Source organism: Sciurus vulgaris, assembly GCF_902686455.1.
Source record: "Sciurus vulgaris genome assembly, chromosome: 3".
NCBI classification, from domain to species: domain Eukaryota; kingdom Metazoa; phylum Chordata; class Mammalia; order Rodentia; family Sciuridae; genus Sciurus; species Sciurus vulgaris.
Window position 1 is genome coordinate 73375073 of NC_136463.1, and position 19238 is coordinate 73394310.

Sequence of the window (19238 nt, forward strand, 5' to 3'; positions counted from 1 at the left end):
TAGAACACAAGGGAGCACAAAAACAGTACATTTTTTGCACCTCATGACACAAAAGAATAAAGCTTATTTTTCTTACATGCCTCTTTCAATAGGAAAAGAAATCAATAAAACATGTAAAAAAGAAATAACTAAAGATATTTTTTAAAGTGACTTCATATAAAACTACAAAAAAGTCACAAATTACGCACAAATTGGCACGTTATGGGTGTAGTCCAGGCTACATATTACATATTACTATGGTTAACATTATACATTATACAACAGAACTCCTGTAATGAGGTAAATATTCTGTGTTGTTTAATGTAGTAGTTACTGTCAGTGGCTACTGAGCACTTCAAATGTTGCTACTATGACTAAGTAACTAAATCTTCAATTTTAGTTAATTTCCATTTAAAAGGTCACATGTAGCCAGGGGTTTACCATAATCATGCAGCACAGCTACCTGTTACCATAAATTAATAGTGCTCTTGGGCAGAATGCCCTGAAATATTTACACCCAATTCAAAATAAATAAGGGTCCCTATCACTAACAAGAAATTATGCCTGTAGAAAACAAAATAAGGTTTGTGATTTCCTCAATAAACGGGTTATGCTGCTGTGAAAAAAAAAAAATTAAAAAAAAAAGGTTTGTGGGAAAACAGGGTTCAAAAATTGCTCTAAAAAATATTAAGTACAATCTTTCCTCTTTTCTAAGACAAAAGAAATTTCTTAGTAAGGAAATCCCAAGGCAACAAAATGGCAAATGGATCTAAAATGAACACTTTTATCAACAAGGGTACTGCTCCCTCAGACTAACTTTTCAGAGTAAAAACTACCTTACTACTAAAGAGGGTTACTTTAAAAATTCTTATTGAACACCTTGTAAGTGATCCTTTCTGAAAGTTGCACAATTTATCTATAACCTTTTTTTTAGATAGGACAAACCAAGGGGCACTCTACCACTGAGATACATCCCCAATCCTTTTACTTTGATTTTTTATTTCAAGACAGTGTTTCACTAAGTTGCCCAGATTGGACTTACACTTGGGATCCTCCCGCCTCACCCTCCAGAGATGATGGGATTATAGGCATGAGCCACTATTCATTGTTTAAAATGTTTAGATTAACACTTCCAAACTCTTACTTACCGTGTTAATTTTGAAACCTCACCTACATCACAGAACTCCTTAAAAACTCAATTTTAATATAACTTGAGCTTTGAAATCACCCCCGTCAGCCAATTAAAACAAAGGTCAGGAGAGGTGGTACACACTTGTAGTCCCAGCTCTCAGGAGGCTGAGGTGGGAGGATTGCTTGAGTCCAAGAGTTGGAAACCAGTGGACACAACATAGAGAGATCCCATCTCAAATTTAGAAATAAAGCAAAACAAAAAACCCACATTATAATTCCAAGTGATAATAATAAATAAATAACATTGGTTTTATATGTGGAAAGGCATAAGAGTCACAGTCAGGAAGAAAAGGAGGTGTTTTAACTAAACATTTTCCTTTTTCACCACTTGCATATAGTTTATACGACCAAATAACAAACCACCACCAGTTAGCAGAGTAGAACATGACAAGTGAGATTTTTCTATGAACAGATCACTGGAAATGTTAATGATAAATTATTAACAAACACTAATTACTGGCAAAGTCTTGCAATGAGCCGCCCACAAATGACAAATGTGATTAATAAGAGCTCATGGTTAATATGACAAATGTAAAATGTTTGCATGTGAAAGTTAGAACTTCTCCTAATGGCTTTATACTAATTAGAAAAAAAAAAAAACTGTTCAGTTAAAAAGTTCTACTTAAATTACATTGTCTACTTTTAGAACTAATTACTTATTTCAAATATCAGACACAAAAGATATTATTATTTCAGATTTGTTAACAAAAGGCACAGATTAAATTACAAATGCAATGATAGATGCTAAAAGCAGTCATCTTTTCCTAAAAAGAACCATTTCAAAATTTCAAAGGAACCTGTTCGTGTGTGTGTGTGTGTGTGTGTGCGCGCGTGTGTAGGAAAAGCTCTTACAGTTTAAAAATTCTTATATGTTAGATTCTTAAGACTTCGAGGATCTCCTCAATATCTGTGCTTTGAGAGCCCTTTCCTAAACAGCTAAGAAATTAAACCATTTAAATATAAATAACATGATCTGTTTGTATGTGGAAGGGCCTTTTGTTGATATAAATGAGGAAAATGGCCAAGTCTGGGAAACTACTGAAGAGCTTGGTCTGTGATATTCCCATTTGATTCTTCAGCAGAAGCAAGATTTAAATACATGTAAAAATAACCTCTCTCCCAATTTGTCTCCTTTATTCAAAATTATTAAGAAAATACTTTCTTTTTAATGTGATGTTGGAGATTAAATTCAGGACCTCTTATATTCTATCACGTACACCCCAGCCATAAAGTAAATACTTTTGATAAAGCAGTCATCTACAATAAAAAAAAAAAGCCAATTGTACTTTTTCTCATAGGTTAAGACGAAATGAGAGTTAAACATTTCTAAATGTTAAGGATGAGAAAATTCCATAAATTCTCTCAAATCTTTGATATTCCCAAAGTGATCCTACTTTTCTTTTACTTCACTTACCCTTTTTCTGTAGAGTATTATTCTTGCTGTGTTGTGTCAATTTGGGAAAAAAAATTACTAAGTTTTATTGTTTCATTTTAAAAACCAGAAAAGGTACTGGAGGTGTAGCTCAGCAGTAGATTGCATGCATGAGGACTGGGGTGCCTCTAAGAGAGCTTCCAGTCTTCCTCTTGTCCCAAACTGGCAGAAATGCCTTCTGCTGCACTGGGCTTCCACAAACAAGGAGTGAACACTCAGAACATCACTATCACCAAAACCATACTGCTCACATCTGTTTGTCTCTTCCAGCGAAGCTGTGTGAATTCTCCCAAAGAAGGAACCACATTCTATTGTCAGGGCTGACAGTAAGGTTTCCCAGTATTATTATTGTTTTAAAGAATTAAAATTTTATTCCTTATTCTAAAGTAGTTCAAAACTTTCTCTAGTTATTATTTCATGTCTTCTTGCTAAATAGTATTTTGTTCAATCCCTCTAAACCTTGAATCACCTTATAGTAGCATACCTACTAAACAAATTTCAATTTACTAAATTACCCGATTAATAAACACTTCCCATTATACAATGGTGAGGTGGTCCTCTTAGAGCCTTGGATCCCCAGCAGCTTTGCGGAAAATTTATGGTATTAACACAGTCTTCATTTAAAGAAACCCACCAGCCATTAATGGACAAAAACATGAATCAATTTGACTTTAGCATTCAAATTCTGGCACTTTCACAAAGCAACAAGTGTTTGAAGATCATGGCATACCATCATTATGCATTCAGAATTTGAATTACCTCATCAAGGTTTACATCATCTTCAAAAGTTTCAAGTCTCATCTACATTAAAGCTCTCTACTGAACTCTCTTACCAAAGAAAAAAATTAAAGGACTAAAGTTCACTAACACATTCCATTTTATGCCCCTTCCTCTGACTTCTCTTTAATTTCCTTGGTCTTTAGGGTCTTTAATATTACTTATGTTCCTTTAGACTAAAGCCAGAGAGAGAGAGTATTTCCCAAAAAAATATATGATTTGTGGCCATGAGTGTTCATTGGTAGAGAAGCATAAATTTGACATGTAAATTTAGAAGTAGGTCTTTGGTTGTATCCTGCAAAAAGTGGAATAAATAGGCTTGGGTTGTGGCTCAGTGGTACAGTGCTTGCCTAGTGTGAAGGCACTGGGTTCAATGCTCCGCACTGCATATAAATGAGTAAATAAAATAAAGGTCCATCAACAACTAATAAGAATATTTTTTAAAAAGTTGAATAAATAGTAAGAAAAGTAGGGTGAGGTGGTAAAAAATATGTGAGTTTAGATTATACTCAAGATACTTAAATCACTTGCCTTCTGGGACCAGGATTTGAGGGAACAACATACAACCATGTAACAGGACCCAATGTCCGTACTACACATTTCTCCTAAAATCTTTTTATGCATATTATTTGTGATTCTCAGAACAATCCCATGAAGTAATTATGGAAAATATCAGATTCACTTCAGAGATTATGAGATTAGGTTCAGAAAAGTAAAGTGACTTGCCTAGTTACCACATTCCTAGTAAAAGGCAGACAACTTGAAGGTTCAGGGATCTTTTCTCTAAGTTATTCCCTTAGTTCTTGGGTCCAGAAGATAAGCAATACAATCACATCAAAAGTAAGTACTGCTGGGCACGGGGGCACACACTTGTAATCCCAGCAGTTCAGGAGGCTGAGGCAGCAGGATTGTGAGTTCAAAGCCAGCCAGCCTCAGCAAAAGCAAGGCACTAAGCAACTCAGTGAGATCCTGTCTCTAAATAAAATACAAAGAGTTGGGGATGTGGCTCAGTGGTCATGTGCCCCTGAGGTCAATCCCCAGTACCACCTCCACAAAAAAGTAAGTACCATATAGAGCTGAATATGTGGTAGCAAGGTTATATTATTTTTTTTTTCTCTCTCTCTCTGAGTAGATAGAACACTGTCATGAGATAATTCTAAGGAGATAATTCTAAGGAGACGGAAGACTATATGTTTCTCTAAAATTACAAATTAGCATTGATAATAACCTAGAGCACTTATAGGTTATAACATTAGTGGTTTAAAAAATGTATTTACTAAGTAGTGACAAGCACTTTTTTAAAAATCAAAGAACATCAAGCAGAATACTTGGCAATGCATCCCACAGAGTAATAGTAAATACTGTCTTACTCAAAACACTTAACACTGATGAGCAACTCTCGAGAAGGCCCATGCTTAGCAACCATCAGTTGTGTCTGTTTCTAAATCAACGATCTTGTTAGTGAAATAACACAATTTAATGCTATATAAACCAATAAAATAGAGTACAGAAAGAAAAAGTTGTTGTACCTACAAATTGAACCACTGGAAAACTCAAAAAGATAAGGCTAAAACCAACTGAGGCTAAACTGGGTATGAGTCAGACAAGTTAAAATGCATGGGAAGGAGATTATAAAAATTTAGAGGGATTCTGTACTCAGATGAAAGACATCATAAACAATTGAGTATGGTTCATAAAGGAATGAAAAAGCAAAGGTTTTGTTCTTCATTTAAAAAAAGAAAAAAGTTGGTAAATAACTTTCATATATTTTAAATTAAATGTTTCAGAAATGCTGGGGTTGTAGCACAGTGATATAGTGCTTGCCTAGTATGTGTGAGGCACTGGGGTTCGATCCTCAGCACCAAATATAGATAAATAAATTAAATAAAGGTCTATCGACAACTAAAAACATGTAAAAAAAAAAATTCCAGGAATGTATTTTCATTCCATGCCTTAACATACATTTTCAATAAACTGAGCAAACTGTTCCTGCTTACAATAGGTACAATAGGTAAAGATCTTTTATTGTATTTAATGTCTCACAAGAAAAATAATTATCTTTAAATATTTTTAATTTAATGTTTAAAATTTTCCCTATTATATCCTTACTACCACATTTTGCCACTCCTGTTTATCATATTTCTTAATACATTATCATCTCCAGCCCGAACAACTAAATAAGCCTTATGATACATATTAAGCTGTATATCATCACCCAGCTGGACAATTTCCAGTAGTTTTAGAACAGTACTTCATACAAGCACCACAATTGAGAAAAATTATTCTCCAATTTAATAGTTAATATGCAAGTTAAAATCAGTGATAGCTTCACAAAACTGAAATATAAACTACTTTTTCAAATACTAAAAGTGATTTGGTTTCTAAATTGTTTCTTTTTTAAAATTATTTTGCACATTTTTTATTGGTGCATTATAGTTGTACATATTGATGGGATTTGTTGTTACATATTTCTACATGCACACATTATAACAATATAACTTAGCCAGTAGCACTCCCAGAACTTACCCTTTCCTCCTCATCCTCCCACACCTTGGTCTTTTTTCTCTACTCATCTCCCTTTGATTTTAGGAGAATCACTCCAACTTTGTTTTCCTTTTCCTTTCTAGCTTTAGCATACATGAGAGGAAAATATACAACACTTAACCTTCTGAGTTTGACTTATTTCACGTAACGTGATAATCTCTAGTTCCATCCATTTTCCTACAAATGCATCATTTTCATTTTCTTTAAACTGAGTAAACTCCACTGTGTATACCACATTTCTAAATTTTTAAATGCTAGGCAAGTAGGTGGTGTGTGCCTGCAGTATCTTACTTAGAAGGCAGAGGCAGAAGGATCTTGAGTTTGAGGCCAAACAGGACAACACAGTGAGACCACGATTCAAAAAAGAAAACAAAAGCTATTAAATTTTTAAATGTTAAGTACTGAACACTTTACACCCCCACTATTAACAACCCTCCTGAAGAAGATATTACGATGTTGCAGTCAAATGAGAAGTATCAAAGAATTTATTACCTTCCGATTCTGATCGTAAGCAGAATCAATCCCCAAAATGCTATTCACTTCTACATATGGATACTTCTTCTCCAGGACACTGACCACATGTTCAACTTTCACTTTTTCTCCAGTTCTCACCTTGTTATAGATCTGAACAAAGAAAAACAGGTAACCAACCACACTTTCAAATTCAAATTTCAAAATGTTCATTATGAAAGATTTCTGAATGTAGAAAAATTTGATTATTTTTCTTAAAAGGTCAAATTAGGACACACTAGGAATTCTCCATTTTCTAAATACTTTATTAAGATGCCTTCCTAGGTTAGAAACTAAATAATTTTGAAATGGCACAAAAAAGTTTAAATTAAAAAATTAAAGTGATCCAATCAGTTCATAATCACATTAAGTTCCAAATGCATTAAGGAAAATCTGAATACTTATAAGGAATCATTGAAACATTGAGGGTGAAAAATGGTAGAAATTATATACAGCAAAATCCCTGTTTTTAAAAAGTAGATAAAAATAAATAGCAAAATTGTATCTGTATGTGTACAGTTCAACATCTAAAAGGCTGCAAGGCAACCCTTTAATAACACCTACTTTTAAGGAGGATCGGGGAAGAGAGGGGTGAGAATGAGAAATTTTAAACTGATATAGATGCAATTTGAATTTTTTATAGTAAGCATGTATTACTTTTACAATAAAAATTAAACAAAAAGAAATAAAATTCGTATTATCCTTTCCTTAACATGGCCTATCCAAGAAAGGGGGGGGCTTTAAAAAGCAGACTAAAACACTTATTATTCTGAGTGGCCTTTTTTTTTCTATTTTATTCTCTACAACCCCACTGCTAACTACCATTCCCATCATTTCTCATGGAGATAACAGAACAGCTCATCAACTAGAATCCCAGTCTCCCCCTTTGCCCTTCTTCGGATCCATCTCCATACTACAGCAGAATGAGTTTTTAAATCTGCCTGCCATATTCCATATACTCCAGCTGCCCATCCTACAGAGGCCCCCTTCCACTTTGCTCTCACAATCCCCAGCTCATACTAACAACTTGGAATCACCATGTCTGACTTGCACCTGCTTAACTGACTCCTGCTTTTCTTCCTTGAATCAGCTGGGACAACTTCCCACTCCACAATATCACTCAAGGCCTTCCTAGCTGGAAAAGGGCCCTGTGCCAAATAGCCAGCTGTGTTCTCCACACTACAGGACACTATCTCTCTGTACCTGTCCTCCAGGAGGTTGTAACGTCTTTGAAAACAAGGGTAAAGTCTTATGTCTTTGTATTCCCTACAGCTAGTACCAGGCCTGGCACATAAATGTTTGCCAAATAAAAGTTTGCCAAAAAAGTAAGTGAACATCCTAATTAACCAAAAATGTCCCAAATGAATCTGAAAGCAAATAAATATAAAACTGCAGACTAACATCATGTTATGGACAGAAGTGATAGAATCAAATGCTTTACATGTATTGTTTAAGGTTATCATTAATCTGAAAACAAAAGAATTATTACTTACAAAGTTATTATACTCAAAAATATAAAGAAAGAAAACAGAGAATTCTGATTGAACTTGTACAAATAAATCCTTTGACTATACATACAAGACAGAGCATTTCAGATTTTCCAACAAACACCAAAAAAACAGACCACTGATCAATAAGAATTATATAAATTGCATGTTAAGCTAAATCCTAATTTAAAAAAACATGACAGTCTTAAAGAAAAAAATAACATATTTTTAAACAAGTAGAGACTATCATATTGACAGAAGGTAGTAACCAGTGATTTCAAAGCACCAAAGGGCAGATGACTAGATGTACTGGCAGGGCTCCTAAAGAATCTCATCTTAGATAAAATCTTAGCAATCTATTATTGATGTTAGCAAATCAATATAGTTAAGGCAACTCCTGAAATACAAAACACCTAGAGTTTATGTGAATAATTTACCTTTTCTCTTTACAGAAAAACAAAAATCCTTCTTATCACATACTATGTTTTACACCAAATTAAATTTTTAAAAACTATATGTCATTTTGAACAAAAACATACATGTGTCAGAGTCTGGAAGGCATGATAATCATCCGCTTCTTGGGCAACATAATTATATGCTCTAAGAACAGCCACTCCAGCATCTTGCACGGCATCAACATCTTCAGAGTCATTAACCACAAAGATAAAACCAATTCTAGAGGGGAAAGAAGAAGAAATATCTCAAAGAATGAAAACCAGTCGAAGAGAATGGCATCCCTGTACTGAGGTACTATAGACAACATAGGCACACAATCACTAAGTGAAAAGCACAGTTCACACCCCACATGAACACAGTTGGCAGAGGCATTCACGCATCACTTACAAAATAAGAGCAGATTCTCAAAATGGCCTACGCATTTCCAATGTGAAAGCAAGCTGTCTAATCATGAAGAGATTACTGACATGAAGGGCACTGCTACAGTTCTAGGTGGATATTTTGTTCTGCTTTAAAAAAAAATTGAGGAAATGAAAGCTTTTGGACTATAAAAATAAACATGGAAGGATGAATTCTGAGATTTGACACAAGCAACATGAGAGATACAGATAAAAATTTATAATTGTCGTATACCAAAAAGTCACAACCAAGGTTAAACTTTATTAAAATTTAAAATAAAGGAATAAACCACAAGGAAAATGCTATTATGATGGGATTAGGAAAGATAAAATTAATCAGACATAACATTCCTATGTTCATAAATGAATACATGATCAGTGTAACTCCACATCATGTACACAAGAATGGAAAGTTATACTCCATGTATGTATACTATGTCAAAACACACTGTACTGTCATGTATAACTAAAATGAACAAATAAAAATTAAAATTTTAAAAATTAAAAACTTTTCTCTACAAAAGGAAAGGAAAAGCCACAGGCTGACAAAAAATCTTTGCAAAATACCCATTTGATAAACGAGTGGTATCTAAAAATATAACTACAAGTCTTAAAACAACATTAAGAAGGAGTTGGGGTTGTGACTCCGTGATAGAATGCTTGCCTAGCGTGTGTGAGGCACTGGGTTTGATTCTCAGCCTGCATATAAATAAAGTAAGTAAATAAAGGTCCATCAACAACTAAAAACTTTTTTAAAAAATTAAGATAACAACCAAATTTTAAAATGAGCAAAAGATTCGTACAAACATTTTACCAAATAAGATATAGAGATGTTAGATAAGCACATGAAAAGAAAAGATGCTGAACATCCTATGTCATTACAGAATTACAAGTTAGAACAACAATGATATATTACTACTATTAAAATGGCCAAACACTGACAATACCAAACACTGGCAAGGAGTGGAACAATGGGAACTCTCTCATACACTGCTAATAGAAATGCAAAATAGTGCAGCTACTTTGGAAGACAACTTTTACAAAGCTAAGCATATACCTTCTCCCCCCCACCCCCGCCTTTGTTCTCCTCACTCGTGTCCCTTTCTTTTCTCCTTGGCCCCATCCTTAAGTAATATCCATGGAGGGAGCCCCTAGCAGTCCCTACATTCCCCATTAAATATCTCTTCACTTCTAGTGAAGCACTTTAATGGAAGAAGACTGGTGTCTTCTTAGGAGCAAAATACACATTAACAGTGGCCACAATATTGTTTCTGTGATCTCTGTATAGGTTTCAGAGCTGAGAGTCACCTAGGGACTAGTTATAGAACCCTTGAGAGTGAGACTGGCAAGATAGGAGGGAAAAGGTTGGGGGTGGGATGAAGAGAAGATGGTGGCCAAAACAAAGGATTACACTGCTTCTGTGAAAAGCATCCCAGAAGAGTTTTATGTGACTGGAGACCAACAGAGGCACCAACCCTTTGATCTGGGTTGTACAGGTACTTGAACAAACAGTGAACTCTGGCTAAGTGCTTTTACCTAAAGTCATCCCAGGCACTAAATGAAAGATTTGAAACAAGAAACACTAATATGTACCTGCGCATTAACAAATTTAAATGGGCCAGAAATATTCTCTTCCTCTGGAAAATACATAATACCTTCATACAAACTAAGTACTTGCCCACAGAAATGATTTTGCCAGATGCCTCCTAACTCTTTTCAATATTAAGGTTAATAACATTGGTGTTCTTTAGCATTGATCTGGAATTCAGTCATGATTTGCCTTGGATAAGTGGCCATTTCCCAGTTAAATAAGAAGACTTGATCACAGAGATCAAAACTACATGTACCAAAAACCCACTTGAATTTGGTGCATGAGGGATGTTGCATAGTGACAAATGGACACAATGGGTTGTGTCCCTAATGGTGTACAAAGTGATGATGAGGCAACCTTGACAATCAGCAATGAGAGGACACAAAATTAAGCATACACTTACCACACAATCCAGAAATTTTGCTTGGTATTTAGCCAATGTTATCAAAAACCTATGTCCACACAAAAACCTGTACATAGATGTTTATAGAAGCTTTATTCATAATTGCCCAAATTTGGAAGCAACAAAGACATCCTCCAGATGTGAACAGGTAAACAGATAAAGTGTGATATATCCATATAATGAAATATTACTCAGTGATTAAAAGAAATGAGATTATCAACCCACAAAAAGATATGGAGGTTGGGCATGGTGGTGCACGCCTGTAATCCCAGAGGCTCAGGAGGCTGAGGCAGGAGAATCACAAGTTCAAAACCAGGCTCAGCAACTTAGTGAGGCCCCAAGCAATTTAGGCCCTGTCTCTAAATAAAACACAAAAAAGGGTTGCGGGTGTAGCTTAGTGGTTAAGTGCCCCTGGGTTCAAACCCCAGCACCAAAAAAAAAAAAAAAGATACGGAGGATCCTTCAATGCACATTGCTTAGGTGAAGGAAGCCAATCTGAAAAGACGATATCCTGCATGACTGAAACTATATGACATTCTGGAAAAAGCAAAACTATGAAAACAGTTAAAAGATAAGTAGTTGCCAAGGCTTGGGGAATAATGAAGGAACGGACAAACAGATGGAGCATAGGGGGTATTTAGGGCAGTGACTTGAACCTATATGATATTATAATGTAGATACTTGACATTACACATTTGTCCTTTGTCAAAACCCCATAGCATGTGCCATATAAACAAAGAATCCTAATAGAAACTTTGGAGTTTACATAATATTAGTGTATAACAATATTAATTAATTACTAAACATAGTTCTAAAAAAGCAATCTATTAATTTTAGAGTAGAGGGGTTACAGTCTAAAAACAGAAGAAAATAAAAAGACATATGTCAAATGTCAAATTGTTAAAATTGATTAGCTCTGGCGAGGGGGGTATATATGTGGACAGAGGTGGAAAGAGCATTTTTTTTAGTTGAAAACGTTTTTTAAAATCCCACTCATGACTGAAATCATGAAAAACAGCCTAATATTCTTATATTAGTAAACATATGTGCTAACACCAAATTAGAGCAGCAGAACCTTATTATCTCCTTACAACTAATTCCTCCTTCCCAAGTTTCCACTTCTTAGTAAGGGGTTGACAGGTTTTTTGTTAGCTTAGCCAGGAACTTCAGGCTTGTTTGTCTTCTGGGCCCTCCCTCCACAGGTACCAGGAGGGAGTCTGTCAGTCTGTAGGCTCCCCATCCCTGCCAAAACCTTAGTACAAGACCACATTCTCCTATACCAAGAATAAAAGTAAAGCCTGCCTGCTCAGATCTCCCCAAAAACTGATCACAACACACCACTCTGTTGCCTTGGGAGTCTGGGTGCCTTATTCTTACCTACCTTTGCCATCTGAAGATAACAGTCCTTCTTCCTGTCTCTCGTACGGTTCAATAAATATTTAATCAGTGCCACTGTATACCACGAGTCCACTTCTGTATTCTTAGATTTCTCTTTTAACCAAAATATAGCTCTGGTTGTGATTTAGCACTTTATTCCTCTATCTTACCAGATATATTCACGTTTATATGAAATGTTTCACTGAACTGAAAATCTCTGCTTTTCTAGCATTTGAAATTCCCTGTTTTTGTTAAAGCCGCTCTTGAAAACCAACTTCTCCCATAGACTGAGATATCAGAGCATCCCAAACATCTCAGTCTATCGTTGTTTGTTTCCCTGAATTCTAAAGCACTTATAGCAAGTAGGATATAATCTAGCATTTGATCTTCTTGAAGTCTTTCTTGAAGTGTTTGAAACTACACAGAAAATTCCTTCCGAGAAGGTAGGAATATGGCTTTTATAACATTCACAACAGTTTGGTGTTGGAATGAAACATATGCTATTATTTTCTGGCTGAAGAGTGCTTTCCATCTTTATTTTTTTGATTTCTAATAATACAAATTTCATCAACATGTAAAATTATCAGAATTATTTCAGAATAAATGTGAAAATATCTTAACACTTAAATGTAAAATCTTAAAACTTTTTTGTTCTTCAAAGAAACTAGAAATTCAGGCACACAGTGCTCTCTGTTGGAAAATTTGGCAACATGACTGAAATAAATGTGTCTGTCTGCACCTATAAAAGAATGTCTAACATTTTGTAACATTTAGTCCCTGATGGTCTGACAACAACTATTGACAAAGCTCTATATCTCTGCTGAAAGTAGAAATGCTTTGTGATGTGGTCACTCACCTAGGAAAACTCTCCTGTACTGGGAAGCAACTGAAACCACAAACTATTTTTAAATAGTTAAATACCCATTTTTAAATGTATATTTCTTAATAATTCAATGGTTGGAAGCTTCTATTCATTGAGAATCAAATTCTCAGTCCCAAAAGATACTGACTTCAATATCAAATAGAAGATAAAACTGCCATTAATGATCCTCACTATTAATTATCCTACAATTCAGTAGCACCAGATTTATACTTCAGAATGACAAAACCTCAGCTAAATTAGACAGATCATCCAATCAATACTAATGTTACCTTAATGGTATATGATTACTGAGGAACATTTCAGCTGTGTTAATCAACTCTGCTGTGGCCTCATGTGCAGGATCAACTATGAAAACCTGTAGGGGAGGGCAAGGAAAAGAACCCATGAAATGACATTTATTCAAATATTCCTGGGCCAATAGAAATGCCCTTAGTCATTTTATATAAAGTCAAAAATTTTTACATCTACTACTGAACCACATAAAAGAGGAGTTAGAGAAACAGCAGCTGCCTCCATCTTTGTTCAAAGAATTTGGTAGTAACGGGCAAAGATTTCCTCATGGATTTCTACTGGTAACATGGGAACAGTATTCCAGACAGCAGATAGCTATTCTTCTACTACATCAAACAAAAAACAAGTTGTATCAATACTCTCACCTTAGAAAATGGAGAATTCTTCTTTGTATGTTCATTTCTAAAGATCTCTCTCTTTTCTCATTTTTGTTTTTTGTTTGTTTGTTTGTTTGTTGGTTGTTGGTTTTTGTGACAGCATCTTGCTATGTTACCCAAGCTGATCTCAAGTGGTCCTCTTGCCCACATTTCCCTGGTAGGTGGGCATGAACCACCACACCAGCTTTAGGATCTCTGAATTAAGACTTTGTTTAGAACCCAAGTCTTAGACCACAATAACAGCTACTGTATATATATTTAGCATTTTAGCAACTTACACATATTCTCTTATTTAAAAAAATTCTTTCTCAAAAAGAAAGACCAAAATTTTAGAAGGAAAAAGATAGTTTAAAGGGTGAGAAAAGTATAGCAGACAGTTTCCCCACAAGCTCTAAGGAAGCCTACTCTAGCCCCAACTGGCCCCACTTTCTTCTGCAAGTATGTGAGGGAAGAAAAAGAAATGAGAGGGGAAAGAGGACCAGCTAAGAACCCTCTATCTCAACTTCTCTAAAGCAGTGAAATGAGGAACAATAAGTAGAAGCTGACAAAAGGACCTATTTAAGGGATTAAACTGAATCACTAAATTTAAGGAATTAAGATATTAAAAAAAAAAATAGGGTATGATGGTGCACACCTGTAATCCTGGTGCACTCAGAAGACTGAGGCAGAAGGATTATAAGATTATAAGTTGAAAGCCAGCCTGGGCAACTTAGCAAGACCCTGTTTCAAAATAAAATGGAAAGGGCTGAGTGTATAGCTCAATGATAGAGCATCCCTGGGTTCAATCCCTAGTACTGCAAAAATAAGATACTACCTAAAAATCGAAATACTTAAATTGCTCTGAACTTCAAACTGCTCTTAAAGAACAGTTTTAACACCAGGGGCTGGAGCTGCAGCTCAATGGCAGAATGTGTGACTCATATATGTGAGGTACTGGGTTTAATCCCCAGCACTGCAAAAACATATACAAACAAAAAATTAGAATGATGCAGCCTGAATCTAAAGTTTTGTGTTATGGATGAGGAGCACTTCCTCATACACTGATACAGGCTGCAATGCTGATGGAACATCACAGCACCACAAAAGATCCATACATTCCTAAGCCCATTCTGTTTGATCAGGGAGCTCAACTGGTTGGTAGTAGTTGCAGGGAAGCAACTAGTAAAGGACAAAAAGGTAGGAAAAGGGAAGGGAGAAACAGAGTTCACAGCAAACAATAAGTAGAAGTTTTATTTACCATGTTATGCAAGTTTTTCCTAATTTGCCGAATAACACCAGGAAAGGTAGGTCGAAGCAACTCTTGAAGACTAGAAGGCCATGAATTATATCTGCTATCAGTCTCTAGATTGTTGACCCACTAGAAAAAAAATAACACAACATGGCACATATTTTTATCAGTTAAGATTTTTTTTGAAGGATCACATGGGACAAGACCATTTTCAAAGATATAAGAATCAAGTTGAAAAATGGGTCACTAAAAGACAAGGCACAGAATGGATAAAATTATTTCAGCCAACAAAAACAATAAAGGACTAGTGTCACGAAATACCAGTAAAAAAGAGCAAGCAATTCAAAGGACATGGATCAAGAATATGAAAGAAATTTGCAGAAGAAATCCAAATGGGCAATAAATACAAGGAAAACATATACCCTCAATTATAATCTGGGAAATATAAACTAAAACCACAATGAAATTTCATTCATTAAACTGAAAACAAATTCAAACTTGTCAATACCCAAGAATAGGCAAAAATGTACAGCAATATGAACTCACAACCAATGCTGATGTCTGGAACAGTCACTTTAAAAAAACAGACCTAACAAAGCTATAGACTTGATTTGTACCCTATCCCTAAGTACTCAAGATCTAGGTATCTACCCTGAAGAAGTTTCGCATGCACATGCCCAAGGAAAGAAGTACAAAAAGAGCCATTAAAGCACTGTTTCAATACTAAAATCAGAAACAACTTAAATGTCCACAAAGAAAACAATGGAAAATAGTATGTACCTATCATTTTTTTAAAAAGGATAGGAGTGAGGGAAGCATGTGCATATTTCCTTGCTCGTGTATGCATAGAGTATTTCTGGAAGAATACAAGTTAAATGCCAATGCTTGCTGACTCTGAGGGGAAAACTGATTAGCTGGGTGATGATTTTCACTACATAAAACTTCTGTACATCTTAAAATTTAAAATATACAAAAGATTTTCTTTAAAAAATAAAATATTATAAAATGTAATAAACTCTATGTATCCAACCTACAAAATTCTTGCAAAAACTTGCTTTAAAAAGGGAACTGATGAAGGATACTGACAGGGGAATAGGCTATCTGAATATTTAAAATATTTAATAGGAAATAACATAATAAAATAAGGGATAAGGGAATGCATGTCAACTTCAAAGAATAATTACTTGCATGGAGGAAATGGGTGAAACTGGGAAGAGACATACTTAAACACTTTTTCCCCCAAAATCTGACACAAAATAGTTATTTAGAAAGTATATAGATGATTCATATGGTTTTTACTCTTTATTAACAAATACATGTAATGTTATTCTGTTTACTCTTTATAAGTAAAATATTTTAATCAGAAAAAAGTGCACTACCAGTATTCATGAAAATACACAACTGTTATACCATCCATGAAAATTCAAGTAGTGATCATCTCCATTCTACATTATTTCTCTACCAAAATTTGTAGGCTGCCTAAGGTGTACTAGCCACATGGGGTCTACTCCAATCTTATTATTACCATGATGACATTACTCTCCACATTCTCTTTTATAGGTGACAAAGGCTCAAAGTGATCATATAGCAAATAATAATTAATGGACTAGTAAGGAAGGTTATTAACTAAACATTCATACTTTCAGTTTTTTTATTTGTTCTAATTAGTTATACATGACTGTAGAATGCACTTTGATACACATGACAATAGAATGTACTTTGATACACTGTACATAAATGGAGTATAATTTCTCATTCTTCTGGTTGTATATGATGTAGAATCACATATCGTGTAGTCATCTATGTACACAGGGTAATAATGTTTGATTCATTCTACTATTCTTCCTACCTCCATAACCCCTCCCCTCCCTTTACTCCCCTCTACCTAAAGTAACTCTGTTCTCCCCTAGGCCCGCCCCTTGTGAATTATATAGCAGTTCTAAATCATACACATTGTCACAAAAATCTCACAAGACCTATATGCAGCTGAGAAAACACAAACTAGACCCTCTTCCTTGAGAGGTGCTGAGCTGAACCCTAGGGGTACAATAGAGAGAGAGATCATTAGCAAGCAAAGCAGCAACAATAACTCAACTTTTAGGAGCATTTAAGAGCTACGTTGTAGTATATGCATAGTTCCACATAAACAGTTGCAAATCCATGGTGGCAACAAAAAAGATGGTGAGAATAACTTAACTCTCAATAAAAGACAAATGAAAAAGCTATAATTAAGATGCCTGGCTAGAATGTCCCTTGACACCCCAAAGGAATACTCACTGAAATAGCAGGACTCCTGATGTCCACAGCATAGTCAGCCTCAGAGGGCTGGATGTTCAGCTTCAAAATATTATGCAGAGAGATGCCTTCTATTCCCAGTCTATGCAGACCCTCCATTACCCGGGCTTCATTCCTCAATACATCAAACAAACTAGGGAAAAACAGGCATTTAGTAGGAAAAAAATGTTTAATCTTTGCTGCGGGGGAAAAAAAAAGGAAAATTTATTGGTTTGAACTCAGTGCCAAATTAGACTAATTGAGAATCTCAACAAGGGAGCTTTTCCCCTTGTCATATATAGATTATCTCTAAGTATAAATACAATTTGAGGATGAAACAACCCTAAATCTATACGACACAGCATGTTTTAAAAACAGTACACTAGCCTCTCTGTATTATTTATGACAATCACATGTGAATCTACAATTATCTCAAAATGAAGTTTAAAAAAATACCACAAAAACAGATACTAAATTATATATCTTTAATGTATGTTTCAATATCAATACTAATTGACACAGGCACACATACACACATATACACATATATACACACTCACACAGAGAACCACAGGAAAAAGTCTGAAGAATTGATGGGGAGAAAGAAAGACAGGGAATGGGATGAAATAAGATGGGATGAAACCTTACTTCTTACTTCCTTTATCTGTATTATTTTGAATTGGTTTTAATGAGCAAATATACCATTTTAATACACTGAAAAAGACTATTTTTTTTTTAAATTGTAAACAAATGGGATACATGTTGTTTCTCTGTACATGGAGTAAAGGCATATCATTTGTGTAATCATAAATTTACATAGGGTAATGCTGATTGTTATTTTTTCCCTTACCCCCCACTCCTCCAACCCCTCTTTTCCCTCTATACAGTCCTTCCTTCCTCCATTCTTGCTCCCCTCCCTAACCCTAACCCTAACCCTAACACTAATCCCTCACACCCCCCATTATGTGTCATCATCTGCTTATCAGCGAGATCATTCGTCCTTTGGTTTTTTGAGACTGGCTTATCTCACTTAGCATGATATTCTCCAATTTCATCCATTTGCCTGTAAATGCCATAATTTTATCATTCTTTATGGTGGAGTAATATTCCATTATACATATATATACCACAGTTTCTTTAACCATTCATCAATTGAAGGACATCTAGGTTGGTTCCATAGTCTGGCTATTGTGAATTGAGCAGCTATGAACATTGATGTGGCTGTATCTCTGTAGTATGCTGATTTTAAGACCTTTCAGTATAGGTCAAGGAATGGGATAGCTGGGTCAAATGGTGGGTCCATTCCAAGCTTTCTGAGGAATCTCCATACTGCTTTCCAGAGTGGCTGCACTAATTTGCAACCCCACCAGCAATGTATGAGTGTACTTTTTCTCCCACATCCTCGCCAACACCTATTGTTGCTTGTGATCTTGATAATGGCCATTCTAATTGGGGTGAGATGGAATCTTAGGGTAGTTCTGATTTGCATTTCTCTTATTACTAGAGATGTTGAACATTTTTTCATAAATCTGTTGATTGCTTGTAGATCTGTGAAGTGTCTGTTCATTTCCTTAGCCCATTTGTTGATTGGATTATTTGTATTCTTGGTGTAGATTTTTGAGTTCTTTATATATTCTGGAAATTAGTGCTCTATCTGAAGTATGAGTGGCAAAGATTTTCTCCCACTCTGTAGGCTCTCTCTTCACATTATTGATAATCTCCTTTGCTGAGAGAAAGCTTTTTAGTTTGAATCTATCCCAGTTGTTGATTCTTGCTTTTATTTCTTATGCTATGGGAGTCCTGTTAAGGAAGTATGATCCTAAGCTGACATGTTGAAGATTTGGACCTACTTTTTCTTCTATAAGATGCAGGGTCTCTGGTCTGATTCCGAGGTCCTTCATCCATTTTGAGTTGACTTTTGTGCAGGGTGAGAGATAGGGGTTTAATTTCATTCTGTTGCATATGGATTTCCAGTTTTCCCAGCACCATTTGTTGAAAAGGCTATCTTTTCTCCATTGTATATCTTTAGCACCTTTGTCT

The 19238-nt window shown here is 35.2% G+C and overlaps 1 protein-coding gene and 1 long non-coding RNA gene across 5 annotated transcripts in view; one reads left to right on the forward strand and one right to left on the reverse strand.

Moving 5' to 3' along the window:
- The window catches only part of UGGT1 (UDP-glucose glycoprotein glucosyltransferase 1), a 170597-nt gene that overhangs the window by 109323 nt on the left and 42036 nt on the right, over nucleotides 1-19238 (reverse strand). For all 4 annotated transcript variants that reach the window (XM_079130425.1, XM_079130426.1, XM_079130424.1 and 1 more), the window contains exons 13-17: nucleotides 17202-17352; nucleotides 14934-15053; nucleotides 13298-13383; nucleotides 8460-8595; nucleotides 6416-6547 (exon numbers count right to left, since the gene is read on the reverse strand). In XM_079130425.1, coding sequence (XP_078986551.1) covers nucleotides 6416-6547; nucleotides 8460-8595; nucleotides 13298-13383; nucleotides 14934-15053; nucleotides 17202-17352 — 625 coding nt within the window. The remainder of the gene's footprint in view (nucleotides 1-6415; nucleotides 6548-8459; nucleotides 8596-13297; nucleotides 13384-14933; nucleotides 15054-17201; nucleotides 17353-19238) is intronic.
- Nucleotides 8-6398, forward strand: LOC306655869. Its single transcript, XR_013762336.1, has 3 exons — nucleotides 8-562; nucleotides 626-6196; nucleotides 6244-6398. It is a non-coding gene; the product is annotated as an uncharacterized lncRNA (long non-coding RNA).